At 41.0% G+C, this 13,786-nt stretch overlaps 1 protein-coding gene across 7 annotated transcripts in view; it reads right to left on the bottom strand.

Moving 5' to 3' along the window:
- Positions 1 to 4,788: 4,788 nt before the first annotated feature.
- Positions 4,789 to 13,786, bottom strand: part of MAGI1 (membrane associated guanylate kinase, WW and PDZ domain containing 1) — a 708,398-nt gene continuing 699,400 nt past the window's right edge. For 6 of the 7 annotated variants that reach the window (XM_077128768.1, XM_077128769.1, XM_077128772.1 and 3 more), the window contains 2 exons: positions 11,117 to 11,255; positions 4,789 to 7,090 (listed from right to left, as the gene is read on the bottom strand). In XM_077128768.1, coding sequence (XP_076984883.1) covers positions 6,336 to 7,090; positions 11,117 to 11,255 — 894 coding nt within the window. In that variant the 3' untranslated portion in view covers positions 4,789 to 6,335. Of the gene's footprint in view, positions 7,091 to 9,026; positions 9,116 to 11,116; positions 11,256 to 13,786 lie in introns of all 7 variants that reach the window. The other variant, XM_077128773.1, reaches the window with a different exon arrangement.

Here is a 13,786-nt window from a genome sequence, read left to right as displayed (position 1 = left end):
AGATGGAGCATGTATTGGCTGACACTTAGAAACTCCTGGGACATTTCCAAAACCCAGGCCACACCCCAGACATCAGAATCTCTGGGGGCCAAGCATCAACGTTTTTTTTTATCCCACCCCCAAGGGGATTCCAGTGTGCAGCCAAAGATATGAACCACTGGTTTAACAGTGACACTGTGCTTGGTAATCTGATGGGAAATAAATCCTATAGTCTGCAGGCACTTTACTAAACACAGCTTGTTCCAATAAAAGCATGCCTATTCTCAGTACTATGTCATCAGAAATATAAAGAAGTAGGAGTCACAAGTAACACAATTTATCCCTTCCTAGGTATTTAAACCAAACCACTCAAAGACACCAAGTTCTGTGTAAAAGTTTGTTGCGGCATATTTTTGTAATAGAAAATGTGTTCATAGAGGACTAAATTAATTCAGTTAAATAAATTATGATTACCTTCAGAATATGCACTAAGGGCCAGCTGAACACTGCATGTACTGAGATTCTCCTATGAACATGTTCCTGTTCCAGGGACGTGGAATTCATTAGAGTTCAGAACAAACATCCCTGCCTTCATGGGACTTATATTCTAGACAAGGCTAACAACATAATGTGCAGGTCTCATAATATCATTTCGAAAAATTGAAACGTGGGGTCGCCCTGTTAAAAAATTGTTAAAATGTCAAAACGAGGACAGCAGAGCATTAAATGTGGGCCCTTCTGAGATGGGACCCGGTGTGACCGCACAGATGCCATGCCATGAAGCCGGGCCTTGATTCTATAGGAGGGAAACAGGCTATAAACACTAATGATAGATGAAGATGTAAATTGTACAGCATGTTAGAAGATGGTAAATGCTATAGAGGGGGAAATGAGTAGAGCCAAGAAGGGAACCAGTTTGCTTTTTAAATAGGGTGGGCAGGATAGGTTTCCTTGGAACAGTGAGATCTGAACAAACACTTGATTGAAGTGAGGGAGTCAGCCGTGGGATATGAGGGGATGAGCATTCAAGGGAAAAGGTCTACTAGAGCAAAGGTCCTAAGGCTGGAGTGAGGCTGGAGCACCCTCTGAGGAAGGGTCAGAGGAAAGGAGAGGCTGAACCACATAGGGCCCTATTGCCCATTAGGAGTACTTTAACCTTTAACTTGACATTCTAAAAGCTGCTGCTGGGAGAAGTCTGTGATTTGGCAAGGGTAGAAGCAGGAAGAACTGTGAGGAAAGCACTGTAGAAATCCAAGAGAGGGAAAAAGAAGACAGATGGAGAGACACTGAGAACACAAAAGGTACATGAAATAAATAACATGTTGCTATATAAATTGATTTCCTAAGATGAAAAAATGTCCGCAATATATGACAAAGGAACAGTCCATTAAATAGTACATGCTTAATGGCCCATTCATTTTGCATAAAAACAACCCCCCCCAAACTATATCTACACATGACACAATGTCATTCTTTCAATAAATAGCTGCTGAGAGAATGACTAGAGTATCAAGCCTTGCCTTATTATTCGTGTAGGAATTAGGGTTCTTCCTGAGCTATTTTTCCTTCAATTCTGTGATCCTAAGGGCTCAAAGATGAGAATTTACTCCCTGAGAGATACATGTACTTGAAACAACAGAGCTTATTGGTGGTGTTAAGTTCCAGGCTGTGTAGACTATGCCCTTCTATTTCCTTGAGGGACGGTGACAACGATGACTTTTCATACCGAGGGAAAGGTGGTAGAGTGTTAACAGTCTAATGAAATACTAGAGTTATTTTGTATAATGCTCTGGTTACTACAACCTTGATCAAATGCACTTACTTTTTGTTTTTGCATGGGCAGTCTCCAGGAATCGAACTTGGTCTATGGCATGGCAAGTGAGAATTCTGCCACTGTGCCACCATTGCACTGCCCTCAAATCCACTTACTTTTAAAGAAATTTTGTGCTTTGGATCCAGAACACCTAACACCTGAACTACTGACTTGAAACCACTCTACTCCCGCCCTGACGGAGACGGTAAAGCTTAAAAACATTGCTGTCCCAGACAGCCAAAGTGGAGCTGGCCAAAACGTCTTCACAGTAGACTCCCCCCTGCTAAAGAACCCCCTTTTGTCAGTTCCCTTCTTACAAGCCTGTCATGACAAAGCACTAGAATCCTCTTGTACTGCACACCCACAATGGTAGTAAGGAAAATCGCCTGGATGGACATGAAAGGGCTCTTCCTTTCCCGATTAATGCAGACCTCAGGTGGTCTTGGATTGACCACCAGCAGAAAAATCCTGACAGCTGTAAGAGTCTCCGTACATTATTTTTGGTGTGGTCATTTATGGCAGGCAAAGAACCTAGTGTGGCACCAGGGCTTATAAACAGTTTCAATTGTTTGGCCAGGGACTGTTGATCCATTCCTTCTTTAACAAAAGAGATCATGCGGAAGTGAGCTGTGTCCATGATTACCATGTTGGTGACAAAATAAAGCAACATATAGAAAAAGAGATGGGTTGTAGAAAGGTCTACTATTAAACACAATACACTTTTGAATGTCTGGGAGCTTAGGTTCTGTAGGAAAATCCTAACCACTAAGCTATGCTAAAGGACCAACCCCAAAACAATGTGAAAGAAACCTAAACATCATTAGTATATGACCAACAGGGACACAGATGAACTCATTCACTAACTGGTTAACTTTTCCGTCCAGTATGACTTAAGAGTATGCCTAACACCACATACATCTATCTCCAAAAATTATGCTTTCAGGGTATTTTTCTCTCAACTTCCACAGCATAGCCTTTTCCTTTCATGTTTTGAAACACTGGCAAGTGTAATAATACTGGTGAGGTAGCATGAGCCACATTGTTAACTTTATAGTTAAAACAGAAGACCTTCTTCCTCATTTTAATAGTGAAAAAATAATTATCTTTTTCATTTTGACTGGCCAAATAAAATTGCCAATAATAATAGCGATTTTACTAGGTCAATGGCAGGGGTAAATATCAATTGACATGCACAAAATTCTCCTTCAAACAAAATTCTCACTGCCAGAGGTGTGCAGAGCACTTTGCTTTGATTCTCATCAACTCTATGGGGGATCCCCTCTACAGATGAGGAAACTGAGGCTTATGCTGCAGTCAAGGAACTTGCCCAAGAGCACACAAGGAGGAAATGATGACACTCTTGGTTTCGCCAGGGTTGTTTTTTAATACCCGAGTCCTAAACTATACAGGGCTTCTCAAACTCCCATGTGTGTAAGAATTACCTGGGGGCCTTAATATGTGCACGTTCTGATTCAGGTCTGGGGTGGGGCTTGAGATTCTGCATTTCTAACAAGCTCCCCAGTGACGATAAGGCAGCTGGTTCTATGACCACACTTTTTGAGTATCAAGACCCTACAGCACTGCAAAGCCCAATGCACAGGCCTGGCTCTGTCAACAGAATAGTGTGATATTTCGTCATGTCAGGGTCAGGCACCCTCAAATGATTACTTACCCTGGTACACTTGAGACAATATGGAGACAAGAAAGATACAAATCCAGAAGCAACAGTGGTTATGGAATGCATACATTTCCATGTATTTTTACAGTAAAAATGCATTAAAAAACCTTTCACAAAAGAAACTTAAAAAATACAAGTAGGGTGTTGAGTTCTCCCCCATACCCCTAACATTCTTTCAGGCATCAACTGTGTAACAGGCAGAGGGGAATTCCTAAATGGTTTGATTTAATCATACAACATACTCATCCATCATCTTTCATCAAGACATTTACATGAAGTGGGGGTTAGGGAAAGTAGGTTCACAAGAATCAGTCTCCAATTTAAGGTTACAGTAGTTGAGAGAAAACTAAATCTTTCTGCTTAATGCATAGTCCCTGTACAGTACAGTATTTCCAAAACAAATCTGAAGTATGGAATTCAGGTGAAATTGCCATGCCAAAAGTCTTCAAGGACTGAGACAAGCCCTGGTGGGTAACACAACAAATTTAAAATGTCAAACATCACCTCTGACAACAAGTAAGACATCAAGATGTTAATCCCAGGATATACTCCAAAAATCCAGCTTGATTTCATTTATATAAAAATCTGGACCACAATTAAGAGCGTCAATCATTTACCATCACAGATTTTGCAAGAAGTAGTGAGGAAAACCCTAGCAGTGGCTCTTTTGGAATAAAATCTCCAAGTTGTTGGCAGGAAACTGAACACAGTTTAGCTGTATTCTTCCTCAACCTTACTACTACAGCTCAATGCACGCATTGTATGGAAAAGTTTTATTTGATAATAAAAATAGCATTCACAGACCTTTCCTTCCTTTTTAGCGACAGAATGTACATTGTGTCTGTTCCAGGAAACGAACTTGTTTTATGAAAGTCCATGTCTACAGCTACTCATTCTAATGTGATGTATAAAACCATAAGTCAAATAAAGCTATGAACAATGTAATATTTATATGTGCATAGTGTTTTATAAAAAGATTGGCCCACATACTGCTTTTCATCAACACAGAAAGAGCATTAAGTCCATAGCACACTATAAGATATAATGAATGAAAAACAGAAAATGCAAACAATTGCTTAATAATTCACAAGCAAGCTTACCATGGAGGGAATGATGATATTCAAACCAACCAAAGCTTTAGAGAATTACTTACACAGTCCCCCATTTTAAAACAGCTTTACATACCTGATTTAGCTTACATTAAAATATATTCCCATGAATCAATTTGTTCCATATTCAGAAATATAAACACATATCACATTCCTCACAGCTAAATTTTTGTCATAAATTCTCTTTTATACAAAAAAAAAGGCAACAGTTGTTTTTTTTTTTCAACAGGCTCTATTAATTACAATTTTTAACTCTGTACACACAATGATTGGCTGGCTTTCTTTTTTTTTTTTTTTTTTTTTTTTCCATTTTTTACAGTACCATGGGAACAACAGTGATTGACTTGCAAAGCTTTGTGGCTGTATGGAAAAATGCCAAACAACAGTACTATGGAAATACACAATGTACTGTAAGCAGCAGTTTGCCGTAGTGGCCCAACAGGTACAAGCAAACATTTTTGGCTCAGCTAGGCAGTAATCCATTTAAACCACACCCCAGGGCTACAGCAGACCCAATCACACCTCCTGCAGGATAGCAAAAGAATGGATGCTTTCAAAAAGAAAACTTATGTTTCGTTCTGCCATCCAAAGACAGGGTCATGAGGGCACAGGTTTCCCAACCAGATCTAGAACCATTGGGATCATTTCCCTTCTTCCTCGCCAATTATCCTGGAGACTTTTGTTTTTGCTCAAAGTGAAATCAATATTTTTAAGCATGAGTACCCCTCTGACTCTCACGTCTTTAAATACCAACAGAGAGAGGTTCCTTCCACCAAGGCTCATTCTCTCATCCCCCACTTGGTAAAGGGCAACCACTAGCTTGTGCTAAACAGAAGGAATGGACATTCCATATTGGAGAGTTCTATGCCCTGAAACTGGGCAACGGTGGCCCCATTGACTATTTGGCATCAAATCAGACAAGACAACACAGAAGAGTGTCTTTTGTCCAGTTCTTCTACAGGTGAGCTGCAGGGACCTGCCTTCAGGAGCTCTTATTAGACGTGGGTGATGTACCGAACCGGACATCTGTGCTGGGGCTGGGTGTAGGCCATGGCAGCCGACATTCTCGCTTCTGTGCCTTTCTAGGGTCAGGGTGAGTATAAACTGTTTTCTGAGCCAACTAAGAATCAAGAACATACAATTTCTTTGTGCTGTGTAGTTTTTCTATAAATATCCTTCATTTGCCATAGTAGTCTCTTCAAACAGTTTGCTTAACTTCAGTGTGGGTCATCGGCAATCCTCATGCATAACAGAGTCCTTCTCAGCTTTTACTGATTTAACTTTGCTATTCTGCTCGTAAGAAAAGTTCCTAACTACAGTATGGTACTAAATCGCTACATAACAATCTGTATTGAATTTATTAAACTTATTCAATAATTTCCCTTACTTAAGAGAACATTAACAACAGCCCCATTTAACCAGGAGAGAAAAAGACTGCCCCAAAAAGGGAACAAGTCTTGACAACTCTACAATTTACGTAGAAACAAAATTTATATCCCTTTGGGCCAGCATTTGGCAAATAATTTCCAAAAAAGTATGCATTTAAAAATACTTTCTTTAATATGATACATCAGGCACAACACTTTCATATATATTTTTTTCTTATAAGATTTCAAATGCATAAAACATTTGTTGCTATTCGTAAGATCATTAGGTGTCAGGTGCTTCATTAAGTAAGAAAACGAAATTATTTCAGGTTTGTGACCTTCCTCTTAGAACCTTTGACACGGTAAAGGCTGGAATGTGGTTCAGAGTCTCAGATACTGAGGTCGGTGCTGCATTCTTTGTAAGGTCGCCTCCTTGGCTCCGGGGGGTGTCTGGAGCTTCGGCCTCCATCCTGTCTCAGGCTCACTTCTTCCCTTTCGCGGTGGCTGACTTTGTCCTCTCTGTTCCTTTTCTCAAGTGACCGCTCTCTCCTTCTCTCGGGGGACCTGGTCCGCCTCCGGTCAGTCGATTTCGCCCTCCTTTCAGGCGAATTCCCTCTCCTTCGCTCTGGAGACCTTCTCTGATCCAAGAGTCTTTCGAGAGACCTCCTCCGACGGCCGGGTGAGCCATCCCTTCTGCGGGCTGGTGACCGCTCTTGCCTCCTCTCGGGAGAAATCTCTCTTCTCTTCTCATGCTTCTCCCGCCTTTCCAAAGTATTGTCAGCACTCCGGGTGCCTTCCTTCCGCTTCTCTGGAGATCTCCTCTTGGGCCCATTGGTCGCCATCGGCTCAGGTTGTGTTTCTCTCCGTCCCTCTGCGGCCCGGTCCTTGGGTCGACATGTCCCACTGTCGGGTTTTTTAGAAGTTCCATTCCAGGTGTGGTGTTCATTGGGTTGTCTGCTGTACTCTCTGCTGCTTTTCGGGTCTTTCACGTGTGCCCGCTTTTCCCCATGCTGTGATGATTTGTGAAGATCGGGTGGATAACTGGACTCCAATGATGAATGCTGTCGGCAGTGGGCTGGCACCGCTCTCATTTCCGGAACACCTTGTGGACCGGTGGAGGGGCCGTTCCGGTCGCTGCTGGGGTCTGCAAGGGAAAGAAATGAGAGCGACAGTTTGGTACCAAGGAATTTTGGCTCCTGTCACCAGACCCACACTTGAGATCCCATTAGTCACAACTAACAGAGAGCTGTTAAAGCAGTCAGAACCGAAGCCATCTGAATCTCGGTTAATTCAAGGATAACTGCAACTACTTAGGATCACAAACTAGTACAGACTAAGCTTTCAGCCCTGACCCTATTGTTCTCCATATTCAAGGCATAGATCATTAAAGAACTTAAAAAATCAGTCATAATTTTAGTCTTTAAAGGCATAACTCAAATAGCCTGTCTAGAAATATCAGAATTTCCCCATCTTAACTATCCATTGTTCTTCCTTCCCTACCCACCAACCCTCCTCCCTTGTTCACTGTCCCGCAAACCCCCCCACCCCCCACCTCCCACCCCAGACCCAATGAAAGAAAATAGCCTTTCAGGAACACCTGTCTTGATTCACTTAATGGTTATCTGGGGATACTGATCTGGAGGGACATAAGGGAACTTTCCGAGGGTATGGTAATAGACTAGACCTTGGGCTGGGTGGTGATTAAATGAATGTATATGGAGGTAAAAATTCACTGTGTTGCACACTCAGGATTTATGCATTCACTGTATGTAAAGTATATGTCAACTGAAAAAAATTAACCCAGGGTGGCAGGGAAAGGAACTTACAGAGGCAAAATGTTAGCCAGATGTTGATGCCTGGCAAATGTGAGTATAATGTACATGAAGGCCCATTAAATCATTCTACTTTTATGTATGTTACTAAACTATTTTCCCTATTTTTGTTTAAGCTTAAAGATACGGAACTGTTTTTTATAGAGTTTTCTGATAGCTAAAATGGAGGGGAAGAGAGGGTGTCAGGCACACATGGGCCACAGTTAGCATTTTTAAGTTTAGAGGCACTTTTCTTCCTGATATGCAAAGCAGCCATAATTGTATTTACAAGCTACAGAGCCACTTACAGCATCTTCTAACAGCAAGATGCCTGTGGAATTAAAATCAGGCAAGCCCAAGAGGGCACCTATTTATTGCTATGAAGCCATTTGAAACGACAATGCAAATATTACAGGTAACGCCTGGATTTACAAAGCAGGAATGCTTTGTTGCATTCCTGACCCAAGTCATCATTCCATTCCATTCCAGGCAAGGCACCCAGCAGTGAAATGCTGCAGTGTGGTGGAGGGCAGGCTAGTGTGACCGCCACAGAGAAGAGGTTACTGTGGGTCTCCTCTAAGGATCTTTCATGAGGCAACAAGGTCAATAGCAAACAATTAACATGTTTCCTGAATGTCCTTTACCATCACCTAGGGCAGGCTTACCAAAACCAGGAATATACTCTAGAGCAAGAGGTTGGCAAGCTTTATTCTGTAAAGGGCCAGATATAAAATACTTTTGTCCTTGTGGGTCATGGGTTCTCTGCCACAACTGTTCAACTCTGCCACTGCTGTGTGAAACCAGCTGTAGACACTATGTAAAATAAGTGGGCACGGATGGGTGAAAACTTTACTTACAAAAACAGGGTGGGACTAGATTTGGCCCGGGGGCTGTAGTTTGCTGACAGATAAATCATCAGCCAGGAAATCTCATCTTCCTGTCTAGCCAAGACTTATCAACCTAGGTGAGAGCTCTGTGACCTAAGGTTCTTTCTACATGTTGAGTGGGCTCCTAGAATTAAAGCCATTTTAAGATCTGGGTGCAGGAAGGTACTTGGACCACTATCATAGACCTAACCTTGGATTTTCTTACCCCTACTTTTAAGACAAGGGAGAGCAAGACTTTGACAGGGTCAGCAGTGTACTTACAATTCAAAGAACGCAGGGTGCTCAGAATGAATTGCCAAACATATCAAAATAGAGCTAAGCAGAAGCAATGAGGAAATTAGGCCACAGCACAGAAACACCTAGTATTGATTGAGCTACAAACCGTAGTTTGATTATGGCCCATAAGGTAGAAGCAAGCCTCCCCGAGCTTTTCATTTCTCATACATGCAGCGATATTAGGAGGTATCATCGCTGTGGAAGGGAGGGCCCAGCACCAAGAACAGTCAGAGAGAAAGAGAAAGAGAGAAAGAGAAAAAGTTGAACGTTTAGATTCCCTATAACAAAGAGGAAAGAAAAAATAATCTGCATTTGTTAACATAGGGCAAAGAGAGTTTATTTGTCCAATCAGTCTAAGGCAACACTCAATAAGGCTGCAGAGACTGCAATCAGAACAGTGACGTTTTTTAAACAGCCATAAAGTGACTCAAGAACCCAGACAATGGATGCATCCTTTGTTTTTTTTTCTTTTTCAAACACCTGGAACAATGACAGGCTGGCATAAGAGAGCATTAACAGTAAACAACAAAAGAACAAAGTTCCCTCCCTCCCCCACCCCAAGACCGCAGCAATTAAATTAAGTACAAAAAACTCATTACAAAAATAGCCTCACAGAGAAGCAGGTTCCAATCAAGAAAAATATTGGAACTTAACATATTATAACCCATTTGTGACTCTAATCAATAGAATTAGAGAGATTTAGTCCAAATGATACATGGAAACTTTACAGCAGCACAACCCTGGTGTGTTCAACCCTTCTTGGAAAACCATATATTTAAATGATCTTTATTTTTAGCCCAAAGAACATTTGTATAGCGTTGGATTTTCATCCTCAGTGCAACAGACACAGGTTTTGAGAAGGTACACAGGTTACGGACGATGACTCTCAAATGAAATATTACATCCACAGAAGCATAGGGAAGACAGAAAAGGGAGACAATGTTACACAGTTTCAGTGGCATCCATACACCTAACGGTCAGAAGTTTAGTACAGTGCAAAGTCATCGCATCTTAGTGTTGACAAAATACTTCCAGTGTGGTTGGCCATGTCTAAAGGGGCCTCACCTGATACCAGCCCCTCACCTTAGACTCCTTGCATTTTGCACCTGTATGCATGTCCAACACCTGGGAAAGCTGCCCTTCAGAGGAGCTCAACTATTCCTTGAGTTGCTTCAGAATGAAGCATCTCATCGAGTCCAAAAATGCAACTGGGAATTGTGCAGAGTGACTTTCAGAAAAGAGGGTGATGACAGATAAATCCCTAATAAAGGGGACCAACGTATATAGGGACCATTCAATCACAGTTTCTATAGAAACTTTTGTAGACCTTTGGTTGGGGAAAAAAAGCCCTACATCTAGGGCATACTTTTTTTTTTCCTTAATTTTAAACAAGAATCTCAAATAAATAGGACATGATTATTATAATATACAACATTTTCCCACTAGGATACTAAGCTATGTAAAGATCATTGCCACCTATTCAAATCATGTCTACAGATATGACAAAGGAACTCTATGTATAACCTGGCTTTCCTCAAAGGAAAGGTATAGAAACATGTTTCCCTCATGATGTGCACTGGGAATCTATTTCACCCTTTATCATTTAAAAACATATGGCTAATATATCAACAGTTTTTTATTCATAGTAGAGGGCTCACGTGGTCTGGTCTGGGGTGAGGGACAAGTTGGAGGGGACAGAGAGGAGTTGTATATAGAACATAAAGGAGGTGAGTGAAGCCCCCAGATCATCTCAAAATTGCACGTCTCTTAAATAAAGACATCAAGTAATCAAAAAAGAAACAAAAATTGTGCCTCAACATATCACCCAGGAAACCTGCTTTCCTGCTTCTTAAAAGGAGTATAGTCATTTTGTGCTAACAATTGTATCTGAGAAACAGTTTGGCACAGTTCAAACAAACATTCCTTCGCTCTTGGTCGGACTAGACAAAATGTTCTGATTATCAGTAAGGGGGCTCTAAAGATCTTGTCTTAGGCCATGCCCCAGTCCACGTAAGCAAGCAAAAGGATGAAATGTGTAGAGATTTCAGAACAAGCGAGGCAAATAATCACATGGTGGGAAGGCTGGTAAGACACTGGTGAATAGGGGAAACAAAAAGAATTTCCTGTTGCAGTTCTGAAGACAAATTCATGGAGTCATGCCAGGGAAGGAAGGAATGTTTTCATAGTTTGACCCACCATATTCTGGTACCGAGCCGTCTCCCCGCTTCAGAAACAGACGCACTCTGCGACCACCGTTCTTAATCAGCTCTATTGCTCGAGAATGCTTCATATTTTTGGTGGTCTCTCCATTGATCTCTAAGATTTCATCACCAATCTACCAAAGCAAGAAAGAACAAAGTGAGAAGGTCACAAAGGATTTCCACCAGTTACTGAGGTCCTTTACCATTAAAAATTCTTGCATTTATTGAGTTGTCAAATGTTTATTGAGCACCTATTATATTCAAGAAAATCTTCAATTGCTTAGGAAGTAAGAAAACACAAAATTCCTTGCCGTTATGGAGAGTACATATTAATGGGGAAAGACAATTAAAAGAAAATTAGAAAAATACATCTATGCTAGATAGTTATAAAGCTAGGGAGAAAAAATTAAAGCAGTAAAAGGGAATATTAATTGTTGAGGGAAGGAGGATGTGGTAAGTAACTTCTAAAATGACCTCCAACGATTCCCACTTTCTTGTATTCATGCCCTTGTTTAATCCCCTCTCTCTGAAGGGGGGTTGGAACTGTGACCTGTTTCTAACAAACGGAATAAGGCAACCATGATGGGATGTCAGTTCAGAGGTTCAGTTACAAATGATATTGGCTTCTGCCGTGCTTCGCCTCTGTGGCTCTCTCATTTCTTTGTACTGATAGAAGCCAGATGCTATTCTGTGAACTGTCCTATGGAGGCCCATGGTAAAGAATGGAGGGCAGCCTCCAGCCAACAGCCAGGGAGGAACTGAGTCCTGCAATAACCATGTGAGTAAGCTTAGAAGTGAATCCTTCCACAGGTGAGCCCTCAGATGAGACGGGGACCCCAGCAGACATACTGACTGCAGCATTCACTATGTGTCAGCCACTATTCTAGGCAGGGGAGGTAAAGCATTAAACAAGACAGGCCTGATCCCTGCTCCCATGAAGATTTTATTCTAGAAGGCAAGAGAGGAAAAGCACTGGCATTGGTGTCTAAAGCCTTGAATCTGAATCCTATCACCTCTTAGCTAAGTGATCTTGCTCAAGTCCCCTGATCTCCTGGAGTGTACTTTCTCTTCTGAATTAGGGGGTGATAACAACCCCCCTATGCCTACCAACCTGTAGGAATCAAACTGGGTAACACAAGTAAATGTGTCTTGTAGACTATATTGCATTATGCAAAAGATTACGATATGGTATTTCATTCCATCAATAATTTCTTAAAGTGATTAAATGGAAAGGAAAGCATATCCCACATGTTTGAAATTTAAATGAAGAATATATGCCACCGTATACCTTCAATGGTATATGCACAAATTATTTGAGGAAGTATATATATATATAAGAAACCAGTATACTACACTCTCTGACCATGGAAATTATATTTTTACTATATATCATTTTTCACTGTCTAATTTTTCAAAAATTGTATTCAGTCTACTTTCTCAGTTCAAAAAAAAAAACCAAACCAGTTAAAAAAAAATTCAGCCTGAAAAAACCTAAAAATTATGATTGTGCTTTAAGTACATAAATGCTTTAGTTCCTCATGCTATTGGTTACTTTTTTCCCCCTCTTTCCTCTCAGGCCCAACTTCTTTTGCTTTTTTTCCTTTCCTGATCCCAATGCCTTGATTTCTTTTAATTTTTTGCAGGCTATGGCCGCTGTCTGAATTTATGTGACCTATCTTTCATGAGATGATCTTTTCCTCCTTAATATCTAATTTGCCCAGGAGAGAGAAACATTCATACATAGTGACAGATATTAGACATCCAAATGGAAAGCCGAGTGGACTTTGGGTATTTGTGCATTTACGTTTCTCAGCTTTGACTGCTACAGAACAATCTTGAGTATTCACGCTCTGTAGCATGACTTTGCTGAGGCAGAGAGGCACTCTCCCTAAGGCTAGGGTAGGACACCTGATGACTGACTGGAGAAAGAACGGAGCTCCCTACCCAGCACCCACACGGCCATATGGCTCTCCTGCCTTCTGAACATCCTGGGGAACACAACAATTCCTGTGAGTTGATGTGCTACCTCACGAGATTCAGCACAAGAACCAGGGAAATGGTATTCAGAATGTAGCCAGCCATGCCAACATGTTCATAAGTGATTTTAATCCTTCATTTAACCTCAAAGTATTGGAAGGACTCATCTAACTGTAGGACTACAACTAAATGCTTTAGTGGAGACAGACATGTGAGGGTCAGCGTCATGTGCTCAGAGGATCTAGAAAGCTATAAAACAATGTAATTCTTGTGAACATAAAGGGTCTAATCATATATATCAAGAAGTCACTGAAAACAATGAAAAGACAAACAATTCCATTTAAAACAGGCAAAAGACTTGAACAGACGTTTCTCTAAAACGCATATATAAATGGCCAGTAAGTATATGAAGATGCTCAACATCATTAGGGGAATGCAAATCAAAATCACAATTAGATACTACCTCATTTCTACGAGGATAGCTATTATTAAAAAAAAAAGGGAAATAAAAAGGGTTTATGAAGATGTGGATCCTGGTAACCTGTAACCTACTTTCTGTCTCTGAATTTGCTTATTGTAGAATCCTACAGTATTTATACTTCAATGTCTGGCTTTTCTTGCTTAGCATAGTGATTTCTTGGCTCATTCAGACCGTAGCATTTATCAGTACTTCATTCTTTTTTATGGT

Source organism: Tamandua tetradactyla, chromosome 15, assembly GCF_023851605.1.
Source record: "Tamandua tetradactyla isolate mTamTet1 chromosome 15, mTamTet1.pri, whole genome shotgun sequence".
Classification (NCBI taxonomy): domain Eukaryota; kingdom Metazoa; phylum Chordata; class Mammalia; order Pilosa; family Myrmecophagidae; genus Tamandua; species Tamandua tetradactyla.
This window is presented reverse-complemented; position numbering and strand designations above follow the sequence as displayed.